This window comes from Myxocyprinus asiaticus, chromosome 44 (genome assembly GCF_019703515.2).
Source record: "Myxocyprinus asiaticus isolate MX2 ecotype Aquarium Trade chromosome 44, UBuf_Myxa_2, whole genome shotgun sequence".
NCBI classification, from domain to species: domain Eukaryota; kingdom Metazoa; phylum Chordata; class Actinopteri; order Cypriniformes; family Catostomidae; genus Myxocyprinus; species Myxocyprinus asiaticus.
The window spans coordinates 16582601-16605590 of record NC_059387.1 but is presented as its reverse complement, the minus strand read 5'-3'; the positions used below and the strand labels follow the sequence as shown (position 1 = coordinate 16605590).

The 22990-nt window shown below is 37.5% G+C and overlaps 2 protein-coding genes across 2 annotated transcripts in view; both read right to left on the bottom strand.

Moving 5' to 3' along the window:
* Nucleotides 1-1184: 1184 nt before the first annotated feature.
* Nucleotides 1185-4164, bottom strand: LOC127434335 (musculin-like). The gene is made up of 2 exons (XM_051686994.1): nt 3290-4164; nt 1185-2208 (listed from the first exon to the last, which is right to left on the bottom strand). Exons 1-2 carry the CDS (start codon nt 3698-3700, stop codon nt 2125-2127), a joined length of 495 nt encoding a protein of 164 aa, XP_051542954.1. The 5' UTR covers nt 3701-4164; the 3' UTR covers nt 1185-2124.
* An 11377-nt stretch (nt 4165-15541) lies between these two features.
* The window catches only part of LOC127434296 (transient receptor potential cation channel subfamily A member 1-like), a 54446-nt gene continuing 46997 nt past the window's right edge, over nt 15542-22990 (bottom strand). The window contains exons 20-27 of the mRNA XM_051686933.1: nt 21605-21694; nt 21107-21276; nt 19854-19983; nt 19567-19749; nt 19412-19480; nt 18849-18944; nt 18570-18688; nt 15542-16775 (exon numbers count right to left, since the gene is read on the bottom strand). Of these exons, the coding sequence (XP_051542893.1) occupies nt 16583-16775; nt 18570-18688; nt 18849-18944; nt 19412-19480; nt 19567-19749; nt 19854-19983; nt 21107-21276; nt 21605-21694 (1050 nt within the window). The 3' untranslated portion in view covers nt 15542-16582. The remainder of the gene's footprint in view (nt 16776-18569; nt 18689-18848; nt 18945-19411; nt 19481-19566; nt 19750-19853; nt 19984-21106; nt 21277-21604; nt 21695-22990) is intronic.

Sequence of the window (22990 nt, the reverse complement as noted above, 5' to 3'; positions counted from 1 at the left end):
ACTGTTTTACTGATAGACTTGGACATCGCAAAAAAAAAAAAAAAAAAAAAAACACAATCCTTATTAATTGGAAGACAGAAATACAACTCAAAACATCATTGTGGTTGGACCTTCTCTCTAAATATGTTAATCTAGAATGTAATTAATCTCTACAGAAAAACCAAACTGAGAATTTCATCAAGTAATTTTCCTTATTCATCAAAGAATTCAACTTGCTGATACTTGCTCTCACTTTCTCTTTTCTTCTTCCGTGTGTATAGGCATTATGATAATGAAGTATGCACTTTTTTTTTCTCCCCCTACGGGTAGTTTCATTTAAACGTATGTTATACTACATTAACTCTTACAACATAATATACATAATACACCACATAATACTTACACTACAGATAGGCTCCAACTTATAAACACTATGAAACTTACAATTCACCATTACTTTTAACCTCCAAGAATTATAGCTGAATTATCAATGGCCCACAGATATACTGTAGATATAGACATTTCAAGTTCACATCTACCCCTTGACCCGCCCAATTATAACCTCACAATTAATGGGCGGTATTCTTTATTGATGACCTCGGACTGCTGTGTGTGATGTTGTTATGGGGCGGGTGTGTTCCGGCTGTGGTCGCATGAGCGGTGGGATATAGCCTGTCTCTGGTTGGGATGTTGGGCCCCTCACTTGGTGTGGTTTTCTTTTTTCCCTAATTATTACATCTCTACACATATTAATGTTAGTATACATATATCAAAATACATATACAAAAGTTAATTTGCTAACGTTTTACCATATACCTACCTTTTATTTGTTCAACAGGTTTCTTAAAGAAATATATATATATATATATATATATATATATTAATCTTTATTCACTGTTAATCTCTTACCCTTTTCCCCCTTATCTTTTGAACCTATATCTATTTATTTGCTGCACATATATTGCTGTTCTTTATTTGTACTTATAATTTTGTATTTATCAGTCTCTTGTGTTTACCTCTCTTTTTGTTCTCTCTTATTTACTTATGTATTCTCTTTTTTCTTCCCCTCAATACGTTTGTAATTGTCTTCACTGTAGTAAATTTATTGTTTGTCTCTCTGTATGTATAAATGCAATAATAAAATAAATAAAATAATATAAAAATACAGTTTTATGAATTACATTTTGTTATCCATTACACAATGCAATTTCATGAAATTTTGTTAAGAAATTGAAAAGAATACATTTCAAAAATAGGCAAAAATATTTTTCCGAAATCACGAATGACTGGAAAAATAATGAAAGAATCATGCAAATTTATTGGACAAAATTTGCGATGTCCCTGTCTGCAGATTGCACAAAGTCATAAGAAAGTTAAAAAATCTTATAAAAAAATCGAAATATCTGAACATTTCAATAGATTCTCTGATTGGAAAACTCATTAAAACATTTTGGAAGCAGATTTTGAGAATGCATTTAAGACACTGACCTTTGACAGTTTATCTTTGAAATTGCAAAAGTATAAGATATATCACAGATTCAGACAGGCTAAATGTGAAACACTTGATCATGTTATAATCACACATGATGTGTATTCAGTGCTATAAATGAATTACACACATAATGACAAGGTGATCTTATAGGAAAACATCTTATCAAAAATATGACTTTCACATGTCTGGCAGGTGGTTAGAAGTTTAACTTTCGCCTTAAAACAATAACTTTTGATTTTATGTATTTCCATTGTGATGCAATCCGTTCTCGATAATAATACAGACATCATTTAACATTCATCAAACATATACTGTATAGTAATATGTGCATTTGTTTGCTAGAATAAACATCATCACTTTATCAGCAAAACAATCAAACATAAGTGATACTCCTTTTTTTTTACTTTCTAGTAATAGAATGCCTTTAAAGAAACTTCTTTAACTTAATTACAAAATCAAATGCAGGCGTTAAAGATTATGAAGGCAGATGGTTCCCAATGATTTCACTACTATTTAACTGCTTGTATGTAGCAAATGCAGTCTTCACAGTGTTATGGCCCTTGATGTAAGTTCAAAGGAAGTGCATGAGTACAGACAGTAAAGAGAGCGAGAGAGTGGGATAAAAGAGAGAAAGACAGAGAGGTGCCAGATGTTTATGCTGTAGCTCCACATAGTCTGACTGCTGCTGAAATATCTTTGGTGTCCTCTGATCGTGCCGAGACCACAAAAGGCCAGGTCTGTGAAGAAAGAATAAAAATGTTTTCCACATACGTCAGGTCAAATGGCATGAAATACATTGCAACCTGTTCAGTGTAGTATACAGAGATATACATGTACAATGCTGTATAATAATATATATTGGGTTATACATATGTATGTAGCATATATGTAGACTGATAGAATTGACTTGAATGTGTCCTTTGTAAGTGCAGACTCAGAGACAAGATTTAGATGTAGGCTAAGTCTCATTCAGGGATGTCACATTTAGCATTGATTATTAAATATATTATATCCCTTACAAAAAGGTACAGTGATGGTATCAGATGGTAATACCATGGCATTTAATGATTAACATATTCATGTACAATGACAAATTTATGGTACTTTAAGAAAAAAAAAAGTGAGTGTGTGTGTGTGTGTGGGGGGGGGGGGGGGGGTGATATTTATTTATTTGTAGCAAGTTGTTGCTCACAATGATGTCACAGTGACGCCATTTTGTTGTTTACAAAAAGTCTTAGAAGTATGGCAAAAATTGTGCAAATGCCTTTATGCATTTAAGATTTGAGCAATCAAATATAGTGGCCCCATTTTTTTGGAGCCACCCTTGTATGTAAGAATTAAATAGGCAGCAGTGATAGCATATGCAAGCAAGAATTAAATATGTATTGAAATCCATACAGAAATCTGACATATAAACATATATACATTTATAGTACATATATTTGAGCATACCTATATGTACATATTTAAATTCAAATATTATTTAGGAAAATACATGTTACATATATGAAAACATCAAATAATATTTTGAAATGTTTGTTGCATATACACAGTACATGTACAGTGCATGTACATGTTTGTGCGTAACTTTTTTATTATCAAAAACCATTTATGAACAAACATATGTGTTGTAGCTACATATCTGGCCAGATATCACACTTTAAAAAGTGGTAACCTGCAACCTGGTACAACCTCAGTACAGATTTCTGTATGGGCATTATACTGAACAATAAAAACACCAAAAAATAAAAATAAATTATTGACCAATGTGGATGAGTATAAAATCCTGTGATGAAGTCGGACAACACTCACTCATACCAAGTTTACAGGATGCACAAAGCTGTTCTCGTATCTGTCATCTTGTAAGAGTTGTCTGAGGTGAGATATATAGCTGGACGCCAGACGCAGTGTGTCCAGCTTTGACAGTTTTGTGTCTGCCGGGACCCACGGCAGGCTGGTCTTCAGCCGTGAGAAAGCTTTACTCAGGACTCTCATCCGTGCCCTCTCTCTGGCATTAGCTGCATTTCTCTGAGACTGTCGGCCATCTTTTGCCATCTTCATTTGCTGCTTGTTGTTATTATTGGCACCAACTCGAGGTCGTTTTGTCTTTCCTTTCAGACTGTCATCCACACCAAATTCATTGTCTGAGTTTTCTAGAGAATGAGCGTCCATGCCAGTGATCAACAGCTCCTGGATATCTTCAGGATCACTCACCGAGCCAGTGGACATTGTGACTGCACCTGCTCCTCAGAGTAAAGAACTTGCTTTTGAACTAATTTTTGTCCTGTTTTGCAGTTGTATAAGATATTCAAAGTCCTTGCTGAAGGCTCAATGCAACAGGTACAGCCTTAATTTCAAATTTCAAAGAAGCCCAGACAGGACATCAATATAAGGCCATTATTGAAGTACACAGAGTACAAGGACATTCAGCATTTCCTGAATGTAAAAGGCTGTTAAAGATGTCAGACTTTATCTTGCACCCCTCCTCACCGAGCATGTTAGAGCTTGCCCAGTGGCGTACCAAGCACCAAGCATTTAAGTTTTGGGGTTTGGCAGGGTCACTCTGGATTAGGGATTTCTCCTCCCCTTTTCCCCATCAAACTTTTCCCACAGTGATCTCAGCACCACTGATAACATATACAGTGTGGATGTGTAATCTGCCATGAACTAGGACCGTGAGTTGTTTAACATAAAATGTATTAATTTTAATAATAGGTTTATAATAGACTAGCTTAAAGAGATAATTTTCAAATACATCATTTTTGTGTGAACTAGTGAACTGATTCCCTTTGACCCCACCACATAAAGTTGCTCAAATTTTCCACATAACTAGTTAATTTTGAAAATCTGTAATCCAATGTTACCGCCATTAAACAACCTAGGTATACTTAGAGTAAATAGATAAATAAAAATTTAAAAAAATTAAAAGATATATGATGAAAAATCTAGTTACTTTGTTCTTAGTTCAGTGCAAAGAGATTCCCCCACATGCAGTGAAGCAAATAGAAATCTGTGAAAGGCTTATCAAAAGTTCTTGATCCACTGGCTATTTCACAGAGATATTGGGTTTCCACTCAGTTAGAATGCTCTCACACACGGCCAGTGCACATTGGCCACAGCTGTCAGCACTTTACATTACATCTGCAGGATTGGCAGGATGGGGGGCAATGACTGAGACCCTATGGTTGAAGGGAAATACACATGTTGACATTCTTAACATGACCACATTGTGATCTCATTTATCTCCTTTACCGTATACAAACTTATAAGGATGTAAGGTGCGTGGCAGAGGATGGAAATGTGCACGCCTGGCAAATGAAAATGATTTATCATTCAATTATGTTAGGCAGATGTCAGTTCAACTGTGTTATAGGAAACATTGTATGACTGCCTTCTCTAGTTCTGAAGGGCCCATTGATACTTAGAATGGGGCATTAAATGCTTCAACCAAGAGGTCAATATTTATTTTGTAATGTGGCCATTAGGTTGTTCCCCAAAATTTCATCATTGTATATGTACATAAACAGTATATATATATATATATATATATATATATATATATATATATATATATATATATATACACACACACACCGATCAGCCACAACATTAAAACCACCTGTCTAATAATGTGTAGGTCCCCCTCGTTCCGCCAAAACAGCGCCAACCCGCATCTCAGAATAGCATTCTGAGATGCTATTCTTCTCACCACAATTGTACAGAGTGGTTATCTGAGTTACCATAGACTTTGCCAGTTTGAACCAGTCTGGCCATTCTCTGTTGACCTCTCTCATCAACAAAGCATTTCCATCTGCAGAACTGCCGCTCACTGGATGTTTTTGGTTTTTGGCACCATTCAGAGCAAATTCTAGAGACTGTTGTGTGTGAAAATCTCAGGAGATCAGCAGTTACAGAAATACTCAAACCAGCCCATCTGGCACCAACAATCATCCATGCAATTATCTAATCAGCCAATTGTGTGGCAGCAGTGCAGTGCATAAAATCATGCAGCTATGGGTCAGGAGCTTCAGTTAATGTTCACATCAACCATCAGAATGGGGAAAAAATGTGATCTCAGTGATTTGTACCATGGCATGATTGTTGGTGCCAGACGGGCTGGTTTGAGTATTTCTGTAACTGCTGATCTCCTTGGATTTTCACACACAACTAGAATTTACTCAGAATGGTGCTAAAAACCCAAAACATTTGAGAGGGAGGAGTCATCACAGGACAGCGCTGGGGGAAGCAGAGTCAAAGCACAGGCCCCTCCACTAGCAGGACAGTATGGTACGAAACAGTTACATAACCCAATGCTGGCTAATGCATTGAGAAACGTTAGGGTGGTGGAGGGGGTAGACAAGGAGCAAGGTCCCCAGATAATCCCCACTTTTCAGTCAAATGTGGCCTAGCCTGTTGGGTAAACAAAATGGGGGAGGACACTCTTGAACAGCTGTTAGTGCCACAGCCCTATAGATCAACAGTGTTGTATCTAGCTCATACTCACCTCGGAGCCCATTTAGGTGTAGACAATACTTCTTTTGGCCAGGCATTCATAAAGAGGTAGAGAATTATTGCCACAGATGTCTGGAATGCTAGCAGGTGGCACCAAAGCCCACATTGCGGAACCCCCTTATTCCCCTGCTAATTATTGAGACCCTGTTCTAAAGAGTTGGAATGGATATTGTGGGGCCCCTTCCCAAGAGTGCTTGGGGACACAATACATTTTAGTGATGATGGACAATGCTATGCGCTACCCAGAGGGAGGTCCCCTTTGAAAAGCCACAGCCAAACAGGTAGCCAAAGAGCTCTTCCTCCTTAATAGTAGGGTAGGGATACCAAAAGAGATCCTAACAGATCAAGGGTCCCCATTCATGTCAAGAGTTGTCAGGGAGCTGAGTATCCTCTTGAAGATCAAACAGTTAAGAACCTCAGTCTACCATCCTCAAACAGATGGACTTGTGGAGCGCTTTAACAAAACCCTCAAACACATGCTTTGCAAGGTCATAGACAAGGATAGATGGAACTGGAACCAGCTCCTGTCCTACCTACTGTTCTCAGTGAGAGAGGTTCCCCAGGCCTCTACTGTGTTCTCCCCTTTTGAATTACTGTTCACCCATAAGCCAAGGGGTCTGTTAGACATTGCCATAGAAGCTTGGGAGGAACAGTCCTGTCCTTACAGGACACTAATTGAACATGTGGGAACAATGAGTGAAAGGATGGCAGCCGTGTATCCCATTGTCAGGGAGCATATTGAGAAGGCCCAGAGGGAACAGCAAGCTACATACAACCGTCCAGCACAGCCCAGAGAGTTCCAGATAAGGGACAAGGTGTTAGTTCTTGTCCCCACAGTATAATTTAAGTTTCTCACCACCTGGCAAGGACCATTTGAAATTGTGGAGAAAATTGGGGAGGTGAATTACAGAGTGAAGCAGTTAGGTGAGAGAAAGCCAGATCATATTTACCACGTAAACCTTTTGAAAAGATGGCATAGAAGAGATGCTTTGTTGGGTTGCCTCCTTCCCACAGAGACTCATGACCTGCCAAGAGAAGAAGTGTGAGTCCAGAGCTGAAACCACAGCAGAGGCAGGAGACATTAGAGTTGGTAGACTGCAGTAGAGATGTATTCTCCTCCTCCCCCGGTAACACCCAAGTGATCCAACATGAAATTCACATGTTACCTAGCAAAGTTCTAAACCAGAGCCCCTACAGAGTCTCTGAAACACGTCGAGAAGCTATCAGGAAGAGGTAAGAAAAACGCTGGAGCTGGGGGTCATTGAAGCATCTCAGAGTGCCTGGTTGAGTCCTATTGTGCTGGTCCGCAAGCCAGATGGCACTGTGCGGTTTTGTAATGATTTCATAAGCTAAATGAAGTGTCGCAGTTCAATGCTTATCCAATCCCACATGTTGATGAGTATATTGACCATCTGGACAAGGCTAGATTTATCACCACACTTGACTTAACCAAAGGGTATTGGCAAGTTCGTTTTTCTCCAGCATCCAGGGAAAAGACTGCATTTGCTACCCCAGATAGGCTATACCACTATACTCACCTACTATTCGGCCTTCATGGAGCCCCCGTGACATTTCAATGGCTTATGGACCGTGTCCTCTGACCTCATCAAAGGTATGCTGCTGCTTATTTGGATGATGTGGTCATATATAACCCAAAATGGGAAAGCCACTTAACATGTGTTCAGAAAGTTTTGGATTCTCTGCGGGAAGCAGGTCTAACGGTTAATCCCAAAAAGTGCAAGCTAGACTACAGTGAGACGAACTACCTCAGATATACCATGGGACAAGGCCTAGTCAAATCCCAGGAAGCCAAAATCCATGCCATACAAGCCTGGCCCAGGCCAGTCACAAAGACAAAGACAGAGTCATTCCTGGGTCTAACAAACTGCTACAGGAGATTTGTCCCTGACTTTTCTAGTTTGGTTGCTCCCCTTTCAGAACTAACCACAAAGAGACACTCCAGGATGGTGAAGTGGTCAGAGAAGGTGGAGGAAGCATTCTAGCAGCTGAAGAGGGCCATGACATCTCATCCAGTCCTAGTGGTGCCGGATTTCAGGAAAGAGTTTGTAGTGCACACTGATGCATCAGAGGTGGGTCTTGGGGCGGTAATGTCCCACACTCAAGAAGTTGAGGAACACCCAGTTCTCTATATAAGCAGAAAGTTAGCAAAGCGTGAGAATAATTACTCCTCACTGGTAAAGGAATGCCTGGGAGTCAAATGGGCTTTGGAGGCACTTTGTCACTACCTCCTAGGGCGGAAATTCGTGCTGGTGACAGACCATGCCCCTTTGCGGTGGATGGCAAAAAATAAAGAGACCAAGGGGAGGGTAACTCGCTGGTTCTTAAGCCTCCAAGCATTTAACTTCTCTGTCATTCACAGGCCTGCCCCTTGCCATGGCAATGCATACGCACTCTTACGAAGAGGTGCCCTCTACACATTCACCCTGCAAACATGGGCCTTGGAGCAGAGAAGGGGGTGTGTGGCAGCACAGGGACTACAAACCAAGATGGCAGACTTTACCAGAACTACAATCCCCAGGTTCCCTCACAATGGAGCACAGCTGTTGCCACTGAAGGAAGTGGCCCTATTTAACAGCCAAGCTCTCTGAGGGATAGGAGTCAGCCATTTTGAATGAATTCTGAGTTGACTGTTTTGTGTTGAAGCTTATGGCTGTTTGAGTTAAGAATTAAAAGAACCCAGTGTGTCTGAATCTGCCTGGACCTGCTTTTTGTTGAGAAACTCACATGTTTGTTGATGCCTGGCCTCTCTTAATGCCACAATGACACAAAATCCATTTTCTTTTCTCTCTACATCATTATAACTCTTCTAAAGTTTACCTCAGAGATTCCCTTCTCACTCAGAGCGCTTGTGCAGTTTAAGACCAGAGATTATTTTATTTACTAAGCTAACAATCTCTGCGCATCATAGGAGAGAGCGTAACGGTCAACTAGCATGTTATGACAGTAAGTCACTGTTTGTGGATACCATACATATGAATAAATTGGGAGAGCCATAAACTATCACCTACCTGTCGCAAAATCGTCAGTGTCTTCTCTTATAAAACAGTAATTTTATCGTAGTAAACTCATAAAAAACTCAAACAGTCCATTCCAAAAAGATTATTTAGTGTTAAATATGTTGAAGATTAGCATACAGGCAGTCAATTCATTAAGTGATTAGCTGTTTCCTCTCAAAAGCAGTTTATTCAGCACTTCTCCTCAATAAACGTCCATTCAAAAAGAACAGCCTCTTGTCTCCTTGCCAGTGTACCGCCCATAGAATGTCTGTGGGACCGCTGTATTATGCTATTTTATGCTAGCTTGTAGGCTCCCCATACTAGAAAGGTTGTGGCTGAGAGTGCTGTGTGCTGTCATAGCAACCATGGAACATTCTGCTTCTGTTTGTCCTATGAAGGCTATCTTGTTTAAACTAAGCAAAAAGCCATTATATGCCAAAATCAAAGGACCATGCGTCTACATGTATTTCCTCAATTAATTTGGGATGACTTCAAGGATTTTAACACTAAAACTTATAGTTCATACAAAATCATTTTGTTTAACCATTGACCCACAACACTTACTTAGTTTACTGATTTTAACCACTATTAGTTCTAAACATAAATAACTAATATTGGCATTATATGTATTCATTTTCTGTTGTAGCATAATTTCATGTACAGCTGCTTTGAAACAACGCCTGTTGTGAAAAAGCGCTATACAAATACATTTGACTTGACTTGACAAATTGGAATTTGAGGATGCTTTGTATACTGCTGCATACAAAGGATGTGTCCTGTCTAGCCACAGCCCTTGAAACGAGACACAGCTGCAGTCATGAAACTCTACATGGTGCAAGCTGACCCTCCTCCTCCCCAACACCACAGGTCTAGTTGTGTTTCAAGAGGATTGAATAAATATTTAATTGAGCAGTAGCAACATGTCTTACATGCTTAACACATGTCTATGTATGTTTTAGCAGTAGCATTTGTTCTTGCTCTGCAGCAGCATCAGCAGCATAAGCTGATCTAGTCCACCAAGACCAAACCTAACAGCTTGTCATTACATCTGGTACATAATTGTTTTGCCTTGACTAAGTGTAAATTTTATGTTACACAAATGCATAACACTAAGCTGAACTTTGCATACTGTAGTTTTGTTTATCTCTTCATAAGATGTGTGTACTACACAGGCATCTATTGTGTTACCATACTGTACATTATGAAGGCTAAAGCCAGATTTACCACAGTTGAAATTTTCTCACAGCATCTCACTATATACTCACTAAACTTGATATCTATGAGTTTTCATTCCCACCTAATGAGTGTGAAATGAAGATTTGATATTACAATGGTCACCCTCAGCCAACAATTATCCAAAAGCACAGCTGACTTGCATGCTCCATTTTTGCAGAAGGTATCTGCCAAGTGTAGACAGTTATGGACTAGACTACAATAAACAGTTTATGCTCCTTGTTCTGTGGAATTTAAAAAAATAATTCTTACAGTAAGGCCATTATATTCATTGTGAACAATCAGTTCATGGAATATTATGAAACAATATGATTTGTAAAATATTTTGTTTTATTTCTATGTAATGATTACACTAAACCATTAATCTATAGCTAGGATATTAACAATGTATTTCCGAAGGAAACAAATCAATGACAAAGATTGTAAAAAATTAAAAAAAAAAAAAAGCCTGCAATATCGGTGTAATATTAACCAACGTGAGAACAACATCAACTTAACTGGCAGCCTTTGTGGCACATCTCTCTGTGAATTCGGTGACAGCAGGTTTCTTCAGCTGAAATCGGTCTGTGCTTACCAAAATGCAAAATACTACCGAAGCAGGAAGTGTTGTTGAATGTATAGACATGTGTGAGCTCCAGTTTCTGGGTGAAATATCCACAGAGTGGCGCCAAAAGCGAGTTGATTTTAGATGTATATGATGTAATACAGTAAACAGGAATGTATATTTTATTAACCATACGCCCAACCCAAACAATTGGAGGGTAATAATTGAGAAAGAATGCAACCTCGAACAGAACAAAAAAAAAAAATGTATCTGTTTACTATCTCTTTGAGGAAAACTCTTGAGGATGCCTGAAGCTGCCTAGCTGATCTTTATAATCGTTAAAAAAAAAAAAAAGTACACAAACAAATGTTGGTATATGAAACAGCTACAGAGACACCTTTCATGGTATTTTTAACTCTAATCTCTATTATAAACAACACTGTAAAAAGTGTCTGTAATTTTAACAGTAAAAGACTGTAAAAATGCTATAGAAATAAAACTTAATTGATTAACAATTATTAACTGTAAAATATGCACTAAAATTTTTAAATATATTTTAAAAGACAATACAGTAGTTTTTACAATTAAATGTTGTAAAAATGAATTTTTTTAGATTGAAAAAGTATGATTTTCCTGTATAATTAATGGTAAAAAAAATTACATATTTAACAAGAGAGTACATTTACTTTTTACAGCAAATTATTGTTAAAATTACAGTATAAAGCAGTAATCGGGCGTTCCCACAATTCCCTGCGTGACCCATTACATTTCATTATATTTTATGGGAATAGTTATGTTTCTTCTTATTTTTAATATCAGTTACGTACATTGGGATGTACTGTTTTATATTTGATGTCGTTTAGTTCATGTTTACTGCATTATTTAAATATCACATGTGTTACCCTGACGGTGTTTAGTGTTTGTGTGAGTGACATTGCGAACTGTTTCTACATGTTTATTGGTCATTGCTCCTGAAAGAGCCACTATTGGTGAACTTCATGTCATCATGTGCTCTTCTGTAGTTACAACAAATACCTTATAAAGTAAAAAGCAGATTTATACAGTTTCAGAAGGCTAATATCATGTTTATTATTATTTTTGTATTTTTTTTACAGTGCCATAGTGGTCATGTAAATTACAACAGTTTTAAACTGTAAAATGTACAGGTTGTTCTGTAAAGTTGTTTACATTTTTACTGTATTTTTTACATAATTATTCTGGCAACCACAGCTGCCAAATTTTTTTTTGTAAAAACAACAGGATTTTTTTTACAGTGAACAGTATAAGCATTTCCACATAAGGACAAATTACATGGGAACAATGGTGTCACTAAACGTACCCTACATTGTTTTAGAGCAGAGCTAACTGAGAAATGTGCAGTTGTCTGTCAGTAAGCGTGTTAGGGGTCGTAGTGTGGGCAGTGCTTCTATTCTTTTTCTCACATTCTGTTTTGTGCGAATGAGTAAGGGGGACAGGTGCAGGGCTATGACATCAGTGGCTCCGTGTGCTCTCCTCCCGCCTTCGTTCCCATGGTCACCGCAGTCTCACAGCTGCAGTGTAAAACAAATGCTGTGTAACAGCATCAAAACGGCCATTAGGAAAATCAGTACATCCCATTTTAGCAAAGCATTCCCTGCCTTGAATCAAGCACATTTAATTGATTGATATGAGTGGCTGAAAAGTGAACTATCCATTTTCCAATCCCTGACATTGATAACAGTGATGGGGTAAATCTCACCAATAACCTGTTCAAAAACATATTTTAAGTCTAAGTCTATTTTACAGGAATGTTCTAGGTTAAATGTACAAGTTAAGCTCTGTCAACAGCATTTGTGGCATTGTCGATTGCCAAAAAATAAATAAATAAATAAATAAAAATAATGTTAACTATTTCAAATCGTCCCTCATTTATAAAATAAATAAATAAATAAAAAAAGAACGAAATTGCGGTTAGAGTAAGGCAGTTAATTAATTGGGCCAGCCCATTAATATTAAAATACACATTGTTTAAATGCTGTTGCACTGAAAGGATGCGGCACACTGGTGGCGGCTGAGGAGAGTCCCCTGTTCACTGTGTAAAGCACATTGAGTGTAGTGTCAGAAAAGCACTACATACATGTAACATTCATTTATTCATTCATTCATTCAAATGCATAGACCATTTCAAGGACTGTTCGTTGGTGACATCAAGTGATGTCACTGTTCCGTGAACATTTCCTGCTTGTCAAAACAGAGACCATTTAGCAGAGACGGGCCACTTCTATAAAAATGAATGGAAGAAACGCCCAACGGCAGCCAACTCTCAACAGAAAAAATACAGCCTCATCACCGCTGCCTTTAAACACCAAACGCGCCTCTCCTCGGGAGAGCGGTCTCTACCTGCTGGTGTCTTCGCGGATCCAGGAACTGAGTGGTGAGGGTCCGGTGCGAGTTAGATGCACCGTCGGACCCGCGCCAGCGTGAGTTAGATGCGACACCGGGAATTGGAGCACGCGTCGCAGCCAGGCTGCTCGAGTGAAGCCCACATGCCTCTGAACAAAAAAAGTTTAATGCTTATTTTAAATATGTTCTTTTTTCGTAATCTTGACGAACCGATTTGGAGATTTTGGTCTTTCCCCATTCAAGTAGATAGGGTGCTGCACTATCATGTCGCTTGTTTACATAGAAAAATGAGTGCCCAAACTGCCCAAGAGTGTTCCAAAAACGGCTGCCAAGTGGACTGACTTACCTTGAAAAAGTCACTTTGTTGAATGGTCCAAACGGATTTCCGTATCCTTTCTAATTCATTTGTTTTTGTTTACACTCTTGAAATGGTCTATAGCTAAGTCTCTCTAGCAAGCCAGTCCACTGTCAGCCATCTTTGGAATGCTCTTGGAAGGCTATTTCCAGTCATGCCAGTGCAGCTCCTATCTACTTGAATGGAGAAAGACCAAAACCTCAAAAATGGTTGGCCAAAATTATGATAAAATAACTTTTCAAATCAGCAATAAAATATGACAATACTGGTATCATAAATTGTGATTCTTTAACTCATATTACACTAAAAAAACAAAATTTTCCCGGCTTGTATAGCTAATGCCTGTTCTAGAATTGATTGACTGGTGATGTCTGTATCTAAAAGGTGATTGGCTCTTTCAGCTGTAAGGCGGAACTTTTCTACATCCGTTGGACCATTGGGCACTCGGAGCACCTTGGTTGAGTGTTCCAATTCCTCCCATTCATTTTAATAGAAGTGGCCCATCTCTGCTAAATAATCTCTGTCTATAGACACCATACATAAACATTATACCTTATATCAACTTATAACAAGATTTTAGTGTAATAAAATCAGGAATTTACCATCGTTTACACAGATAAGGTTAGTAAACGATTCTATAAATCATGTTGTGTATAATGCTGATGTCTTGTGGCTATACTTTTGAGCATATTTTTTACATTTATGGATTGGCTCCATTCACTTCCATTGTAAGTGCCTCACTGTAACTGTGATTTTTTGCTTCTTTTTAAGTAAGCAAAGGTGAGCTGACATTCTTTTTTGTGGTAATCAATTTTATGCCACAAATGCTGTCAACTGAGCTTGGCAAGAATTTTTGGTATTGTGACATTATTTTCATGTCAGTTAAGCACAGTGACATAATGAAAAAAAGGTCTAATTCTCATGAATAAAATATGAAAAATAATTAAATAAATAATAATGATACTTTGTTGAATTGAAAAGTGTTATACATCCTGGTAGTAGAGTAGTACTGTATTTCATTTATTCTGATTTAAATAAAACAAATCATTGTATTATAGTCATTTGTATCGTAAAATAGTAAAATAAAATAATGTATTACAGTAACGAAAAATAATGAATTATTGGAATTACAAAATTCTCAAAGGTTCATGGCACATTACTGTAATGCAAATTTTAGAGGGAAATGTGCCTAACTTAAAATAATATCACTGCGCTAATAATCTTAATGGTTTTAAAATTAGGTTTCACTTTCTTTTGACTTCTCTTTTGACTTTTTTTTTTTCTTTCTGATTTTGGAGTGAAATGTGACCTGGACATGTTTTGATGAGATTGACCTTAATAAACAGCTAGAGAAGGCTTGGCAGAAGTGCAAAATGTCATGATGTTCTTGCACATTTACTGAGAGAAACTGAGAGATCAAATGAGGTAATTATTTCCTCACACTACAGACCTTTCAGAGATCAACGAATCTGTTTATCAGATCTGTGATATTGAAGATGTGAACACTCTGTGACTGAGATCTTTTTATATCTAGTTGAGAGCTGGCTGGAGTGTGTGAGAAATCTTGTGCTGCTTACCCTTGGGAGGAGGAAGTGATGTATCTGAGGTCTATAAACTCCTAATGCCGTGAAGCATTCACCAGATGATAGATGAGAATTGTTGTTCTTGTTCTCTCTTTATCATAAGATAAGCTTTATCATAAGATTTATCATAAGCTGAGAGCAGCTTATAAGGCTTTAATGTCAGAGAATTAACACTCAAAGAATTCTGGCTCCATGCTCAGCATGCATTTTCATGCTGGACCAGGCTGGTTTATGATGGTTAGTGCTGGTTTGATGTCTGTGCACTGTCTGTCTATCTCTATCTACTGTATCAATCAGTCATTTGCGTAAGCATTTGCATGACTTTCTTTTTTTTATTATTATTTTATTGACAGCATGGGTCAAGCAATTGTACTCAATTGCAGTAAAGATTTTAGTACTGTATGCCTAAAAAATTAATCTGTATCGCACTTGAGTGACCAAATCAAAAGCAAATCCATTCCATCTGGACATTCTGATCCTTGTCATCAAATTTATTACATCTCATGACATGCATGTAAAATCACAAAGTGAATTTTATAGTGTTTTTTGCTGTGCAGGTCTTAATATATGGCCAACATGAGTGACTTTTGCTTAATTCTGTGAAATCCCCATTGACAATCTGATCAACACGATGGTTTTATGTAATGCTGCTCTCATGGCAATTTCATCAGGATGTTGTGGAGATATTAAAAAGTGAGTTGAAACGGATCCAAAAAATGAGGGTTACACAGATGTGCTACCCTTGGCAGAACCACTTTGAATTTAGGATTTGGTATGACAAAGCATCTCAGGGTTACTACATCCAGCCAGATGAAATTGACATGCTAATTCTCCTACTCGTGGAGCACAGCTGTGGACAGATCAGGGTGATAAATCTGGATATGTGGTGCTTCACAGGTTGATAGTGGTCTTTGCATTAAGGGGCTTGAAGTGCATTATACTGTAGTAATCATATCCACCCTGTCCAATGTGTTTCTAAAACCACATCTTATTTAGAACTAGAGCTGTTACAGGGTCCTGCATATTAGATCATTGCATTGGATCCTGTGAATGGTTAACACTTGAGTGACTTTATGAACATCCCTGTAACTCAGAAATCATTCCAACAATTCATTTTCTCTGTCCAGCACAAATCTTTAAATAGACTGCCTCACAATATATTTGTCAGTGTATAGGGTAGCTCACTTTCTAAATACATGGCAAAAGGTCAGTTAGAATCAAATAAGTGTACACAGTGTTACATGACAAATACACTACATTTTGACCCACACAAGATCAACTTATACTTAACCACAAGATATAAACCACACAATTAACCACTGGATATGCTTGCTTAAAAAAAAGAAGAAGAAGAAAAAAGCACTCACTAAACACTAGTGCTCTAAACCACAACATAAATCTCCCTCAAAAAAAGTAATATCAGAAGTAATAACTGCAGAGAACTTTGGGTTCATCCATTACACCATGGTTTCATTGCATGTTATGTTATTTCCTTGATGCAAGAGCTTGCATGAGGGGGGCCCACTTTGACTTTTGGCCTGAGGAGGTAATATGTCTTAGGGCTCTAGGATTCTGTGGGCCGTCACATTCATCAGCCTCAGACGTGATTTCCATCTTCTGGATGATCAACTTCAGCAAGTTATGTTGCTTATCAAGCACACTGGACATTTCTTTCAACCTACAGAGACGAACAGATTAAGCATAGCTCATACCATCTCAATAAGTCTAAGAAATGTATTGAGGCACAGTCAATACAAGAAATACTAAAGGGAACATTTATTTTTTCTTTAAAAAAAAGAAAAGAAAAAAAACTCTTCTGGTGGGTTAAATAAAATATTCCTGCAAATCTGGGTGTGATATTCAGTGTCTTTACACTGTTAATCTACTACCAAACTATGGTATACCAATCGGTTGAGGAAATTGTTAAAGGGTCAATTAGGCATGTACAGCTGGTATTTTATTTACAAACTAAAGTATATATTTTTATTGCATTTTTTATATATATATATATATATATATATATATATATATATATATATATATATATATATATTTTTTTTTTTTTATCTTAGCTTTTTGCCTTTTTATTAAAAGAGACATTTAGAGTGGAGGTAGGAAACATAGGGGAGGGGATTACAGATGTCACAAGCTGGATTCAAACTTGGGTCGCCCATAAACACTAATATACATGTTCTACCCTGCAGGTCTCTTCTCTGACATGCCTGCATAAATCGTAATTAAAGGGATAGTTCACCTAAAAATAAACAGTCTCTCATCATCTGAAAGTCACATGTGGTGCCTGTTTAGTTTCACTAAATTGGAGATTTAGAGTAAAAAAGGACTTAAATATTGTTCTGTTTCTCACCCACACCTATTATATCGCTTCTGAAGACATGGATATAAACACTGGAGTCTTATGGATTACTTTTATATTTCCTTTATGTGATTTTTGGAGCTACAAATGTCTGATCACCATTCACTTGCATTGTATGGACCTACAGAGCTGAGATATTTTTCTAAAAATCTTGATTTGTGTTCTGCTGAAGAAAGAAAGACATACACATCTGGGATGGCATGAGGGTGACTAAATGACAAGAGAATTTAAATTTTTTGGGTGAACGATCCCTTCACTATATCTTCAAAGTTTCATTTGATTGTTTTGTTTGTTGTTATACTGTACTATTAGCAGAAAATATTTCAAGTATTACTTTGAAAATTAAATAAAATCAAATGTCTGAAATAAGGGAGTGTAGACAAGGTATGTGGATGTCTAGGATAGATGATGTTGTATTATAGCTAATGCACACTAGAGGCTGCTCTCCCACAAGTCTGCATATTGCAAATCGTCTTTAATTCTTATTCATCTGCATCCACCAGATCCACCATTAGATAAAACATAGAGTCCATTTTTGTAGTATACCACTTAAAATGTACTGGCTTTTTCAAAGAACATGCATTGAATATTGTGTTAAATTTTAAATCATCTTTAAATGTGCAGGATACATAGTTTGGGCTGGTAAACCTCCCTTTTTAATTGTGATGTGATGTAGAGAATGAAAATAAAGTCACGAGAGGCCGTCCATTACAGTGATTTTTTATAAAACAGCGGCAACTATGGATGTTCATTAAAGAGTTAAATGTATTATAAACAAACAATTCAAAACAAAAGCATTAACAATTCTTTGTCAAAGTATAGTTTATTATCCTAACTGTAAGCTATTTGCAGTTGCCAAGCAAAGTAATAATTTGCCAGATTAATATAGAGTATGCGATCACAGGTGTGTGTTTATAGTAATTTTACCATGACTTTGACGTGTGGCTCATCCTATCAGAATTTACAGTTGGGATGCTTTTTATAAATATATTTTGACGAAACTCCCTCTAAACTGTAGTTCACAGGGTTTTGACCATGCTCACTTTTGAAATCAGACCCATAATTTAAATAGTGGTGAGGGTATTATAGAAGGATCACCTTTTCTTCTGTTTGCGCAGTTCCCTCTCCAGAGGTCCACCCTGACGTGAGCAGAGGTTAAAACGGGTGCGAACTGTATTTTGGATCTCACCATCAATAAAGACCTGCATCAGTGCCTTCTGTATAACAAATCCTTGTCATCATTTAAAAAAAAATACTTTTCATTTAAATTTCTCCTGTATCAAGTAGCTTAATTTAAATAAAAGGAGAGAGAAGTTCATGTGCGACCAGATTATTTGTGGGAATAACACTTTTTTTTTTTTTTTTTTTCAGACAAACCTTGCATTTATTGGGATAGACAGTGATAGTTGGTTTGTCCACTCGTTTTAGGAACCAGTATGGCAGCTTTTCCTCAAGGGTAGTGTGAAGATCTATCTGTATTGAAGAGCTTTTTTATTAATGTGCTGTCCAATGCAGAATCCAACACTTCCTTTTTATGTTCAGTAGTTCTTATTGAAGTTATTTATTTATTTGTCATTTCATCATGCAACTTATACCTGTATTTTCACATGATCTTTTAAAGACCCCATGAAATACTTTGATGAGCACTGTTTTTTACCCCCATGTTTGGGATGGGTAAGATCAAGGGGCTCCATTATTTTATATACACCTTTATTTTTCATTCATTTTCCCTGAAGGGAAGGAATGTATATTTAAAATGTGTATACTGTAAAAGTTCCTGTTTAATCTTACACTACAGCATATAGATGGCCTCTAAGCTAAAAGCCACAAAACTCCAATTTCGATTTCATTGGGTCTTTAAATCTTAAAGACATGATTTAGTAATGTATTGCAAAAAATGTATGTCAATTAGAGGTATGTAGTTAAAGCAACTGGCTCACCTGCATGGCTATCCTCTTCAGCTCGGCATTCTTCTGTACCTCTGCAATGTCTCCTACCGCTAAACCAATCTGCAAAGCAGTTGAGACAAATAAGCTTAATACCTATCAAATTGCAGCTATCATTAACAATAATAGCCAGTTTCCAATGTGCCTACCATTAGGTTCATTAGAAGGATGGGCATGAGGAGAACAAAAAGCACAAACACAAAATAGGTGATCCCAGGAAACGCCATCTGGCCATTCTCATAAGCATCCAGAAATGTGCTCTGGTAGTTCAGCTCTCCCACTGTCATCACAAAAGTCTGGGCCAGGGAAAGACTGATTGAGCTGAACTCACTCTGTTGATAGGAAACAACCAGTAAACATCATCACATCGCAGATATTTGCCAAGACTTGACATGTCTTTCATGCTGAGTTGATATGATCTCCTTTTTGGACATACTCGGTGAAGCATCAAAGCATAGAAGGACAAGCCGAATGCCAGCAAGAGGAAGACAAAGAGAACCAAGGTGCACACCAGGGTCCTAATGATTCCGCCAAACATTACCACGTAAATTCCAACTCGCTCAAACCTGGAATGTAAAGAGGGCATATAAATGATGTTTAAAATGTTCATATATTTTGTATTATTATATTGATGTTTTCTTCATTGTGAAACACAGTGGATAAAGTTAAACCTGTTACCATAGTAGCTAGTACCAAATCCAAATGAGAGAACTGAATTAAGGCAATTGGTAAATGGATAGTTGACTCAAAATGTCCATGAACCTTTTTGTTAATTAATGTCAAAATTTTAAGTTAGAATATATATGAATGTATAAGGGATGGTCATACTGAATTCAGTGACAGAAGGTCAAATGTTCGCCTACTGAAATCGGTCTATGCTAACTGAAATTTGAACCACTGCCACCAGTGGCTTAAACTGGAAGTGTTGTTAACCAGTTTTCAAATAAAATGTCCACAGGGTGGCGCAAAAAGCGAGTTGTATTTTTAGTTGTAAATAATGTAATGCAATAAACAGGATTGCGTATTTTATTAACTTTATCCCCTAACCCAAATGCCAACCCTAAACCTAACAGTGTAGTAAAAATTTAATTTAAGAGCAAAAATGCAACCTCTAAATAGCGCTCACCTTTGTTTATGTGAATGCAATTACTTCCTGGTTCCCATAGGACCAGAACCGTGTCTCGGAGGTTGCTCATGCAACATGCTATAAGTAGCACCATAGGGAAAGGTTAACACAATTGGCTTGGTGCAAAAATGTCTGATGGCATTGCCGCTTGTCAGTAATTCAGAAGAATAGTTTCAATTTCAGGGTATATGAACATTCAGGAGCAGAATGTCAATTCCCGTTGATCATGTTGCAATATATTAGATGCTGTGACTGGTCATTATTCTTTTGAGTTTTTATTTTTTATTTTTATTAGATTTCATAACTGCATGCGTAATAAATATTTAGCAAAAATATGTTTAAATTAGTTTTAGTTTAGCATGTCATACTGCAGGACATGTCAATGTTCCAAAGGTATTTCATGTTAGCTTCCCAAATAAATTTTTGTCCTTAATAAAAATTTTGGTCAAGAGAGATATAAATTAGTACTTGGTAAATGAGACATAAATTTGTGAGGAAATTCATTTGGGTTACATAAAAGTGGGTTTAACATAATTTTGAACACTAAAGGCTGGTAAATATACCTCTGGAAGTAAAGCAGGAAGCTGATCCATGATGTCAGAATGGCCACAGCTCCGGCCTCCCATTGCCATGTATTGTCTACACTGAAGCACATGGGAATTACAAAGACCAAAGAGCCAATGGCTGAAGTCCAGTCAGCAGGGTTAGAGTAGTCAGTGAAGTACATTATTCGCTTTGATGTAAAAGACAAAATGGATTAAATAAAGTCACCTTAAGGTTGCTAACATAGTGCAATCTTAATACTCTACTCAGCGGCAAGACCATGGAACAACGCATGCAAAAATTGAGTGGTGTTTTGATAGGTAAATTACTTGGCTTGGAGCACTGCATATTAATCATCAGTCAATAACAAGGAAATTCCCAAGGCTCAGTTCAGTGCATATCTACTCAACTGCATGTATATTAAATGTACATTATGACATTTATGATTTGTAATGGCTATACATGTAATGGCATGTAGTGGAAGTATATTCCATGGGGATGACGTGCATGACCATTACCTGCTGAGAAAACTGTACCAGCTCTTTGCAAATGGCATACACATTCATGACTAGCACCATGATTATACAGACTGAGATTAAGTATTTTTGCTGGAGGATGGGAAAGAGAGAGAGAGAGAGAGTTATTATGATATTATCACCAAATTAATCATAGCCAACATTAATCTAATAAGTGTATCACTTTGCATACATAAGCCAATCAGTATAATATCCCAAACTGAAAATTGTCTGCTATGATTTGCATGTTTCTCATTATTCAAATTTTTATCATATTAATGCCAACACCAGCACAGCAAAAGATTCTTAATCAGTTTTTTTGAAAAAATATCTAAACACACTTAAAATGAGATACATTTACTTGAGAAGCAAAATGCTGTATGATTATAAGACTACAGTAAGAGTTTTTTTGTCTTACCCATTATAAAAAAAAAATAAATAAATAATAATAATAGTAATAATATATATATATATACACACAGTATATACCATCTTAAAGTTTATTTTTCTTAACCCACTGGCAAATTGTACCCCCTCTTGTTTTAAGTATAAATGAGCATCATTTTGTGAGATTTATATTTTAAATAATGGGGTAAGAAAAATTATAATATATATATATATATATATATATATATATATATATATATATATATATGAAGTCTTAATATTTTATGCAGTTTTAACCAAGACGTTCCCTGACTGTTACTCACTCGACGTTGTGTTGATGTAGTGACACTAGGGGTTCCTATACGAAACGGTGCAGGCGCTGAACTGTGTCACGAGGTATGGAGGAGCGGACATGGGCAGGCTGCTGCGTGCCTCGCAGTGAGCGCTCGACCACGTCGTGACCTTCCAGCGAGTTAGGTAAGCTGTCTCCCAGGTCTTGTGTTAAGTAATTTCCTGCCGAGCACCTGCTAGAATAATGCTGGGGAAGTGCTCTTCCCTCTCCAGGAGGGAGAGCACTACAGAGGCCACATCCTACCAGAGGGAGGTTAACATGTGGAGAATACCTCACATGGACTTACCGACGGGGAAGTTCACATATGGAATGATGCCACTGGGGAGGACCCTATCTACGGAGAGGGTACACAGCAACAGTGGCCGAGGCAGAGCAGAGCTCTGACAAGGGGAAACACAGGGTTCACCTGGGAGGAAACCGAACAGTGGAAACGCATCATATGGGATTACCGAGGGGGGAATCACCACGTATGGAGCACTGAGCCCAAGTACATGAGCTCACCTGAAAAGGGGCATACCACGAGTACTGGGCCTGGTGGCGTCACTCCTCCGCTGAGTTCGCCACCGAATAGTGCTTAAGGAATTAAAGAGGCGTCCATTGTTCACCAGTTACGGGGAACTGTTGTGGACAAGATAGCGCACATTCTCACC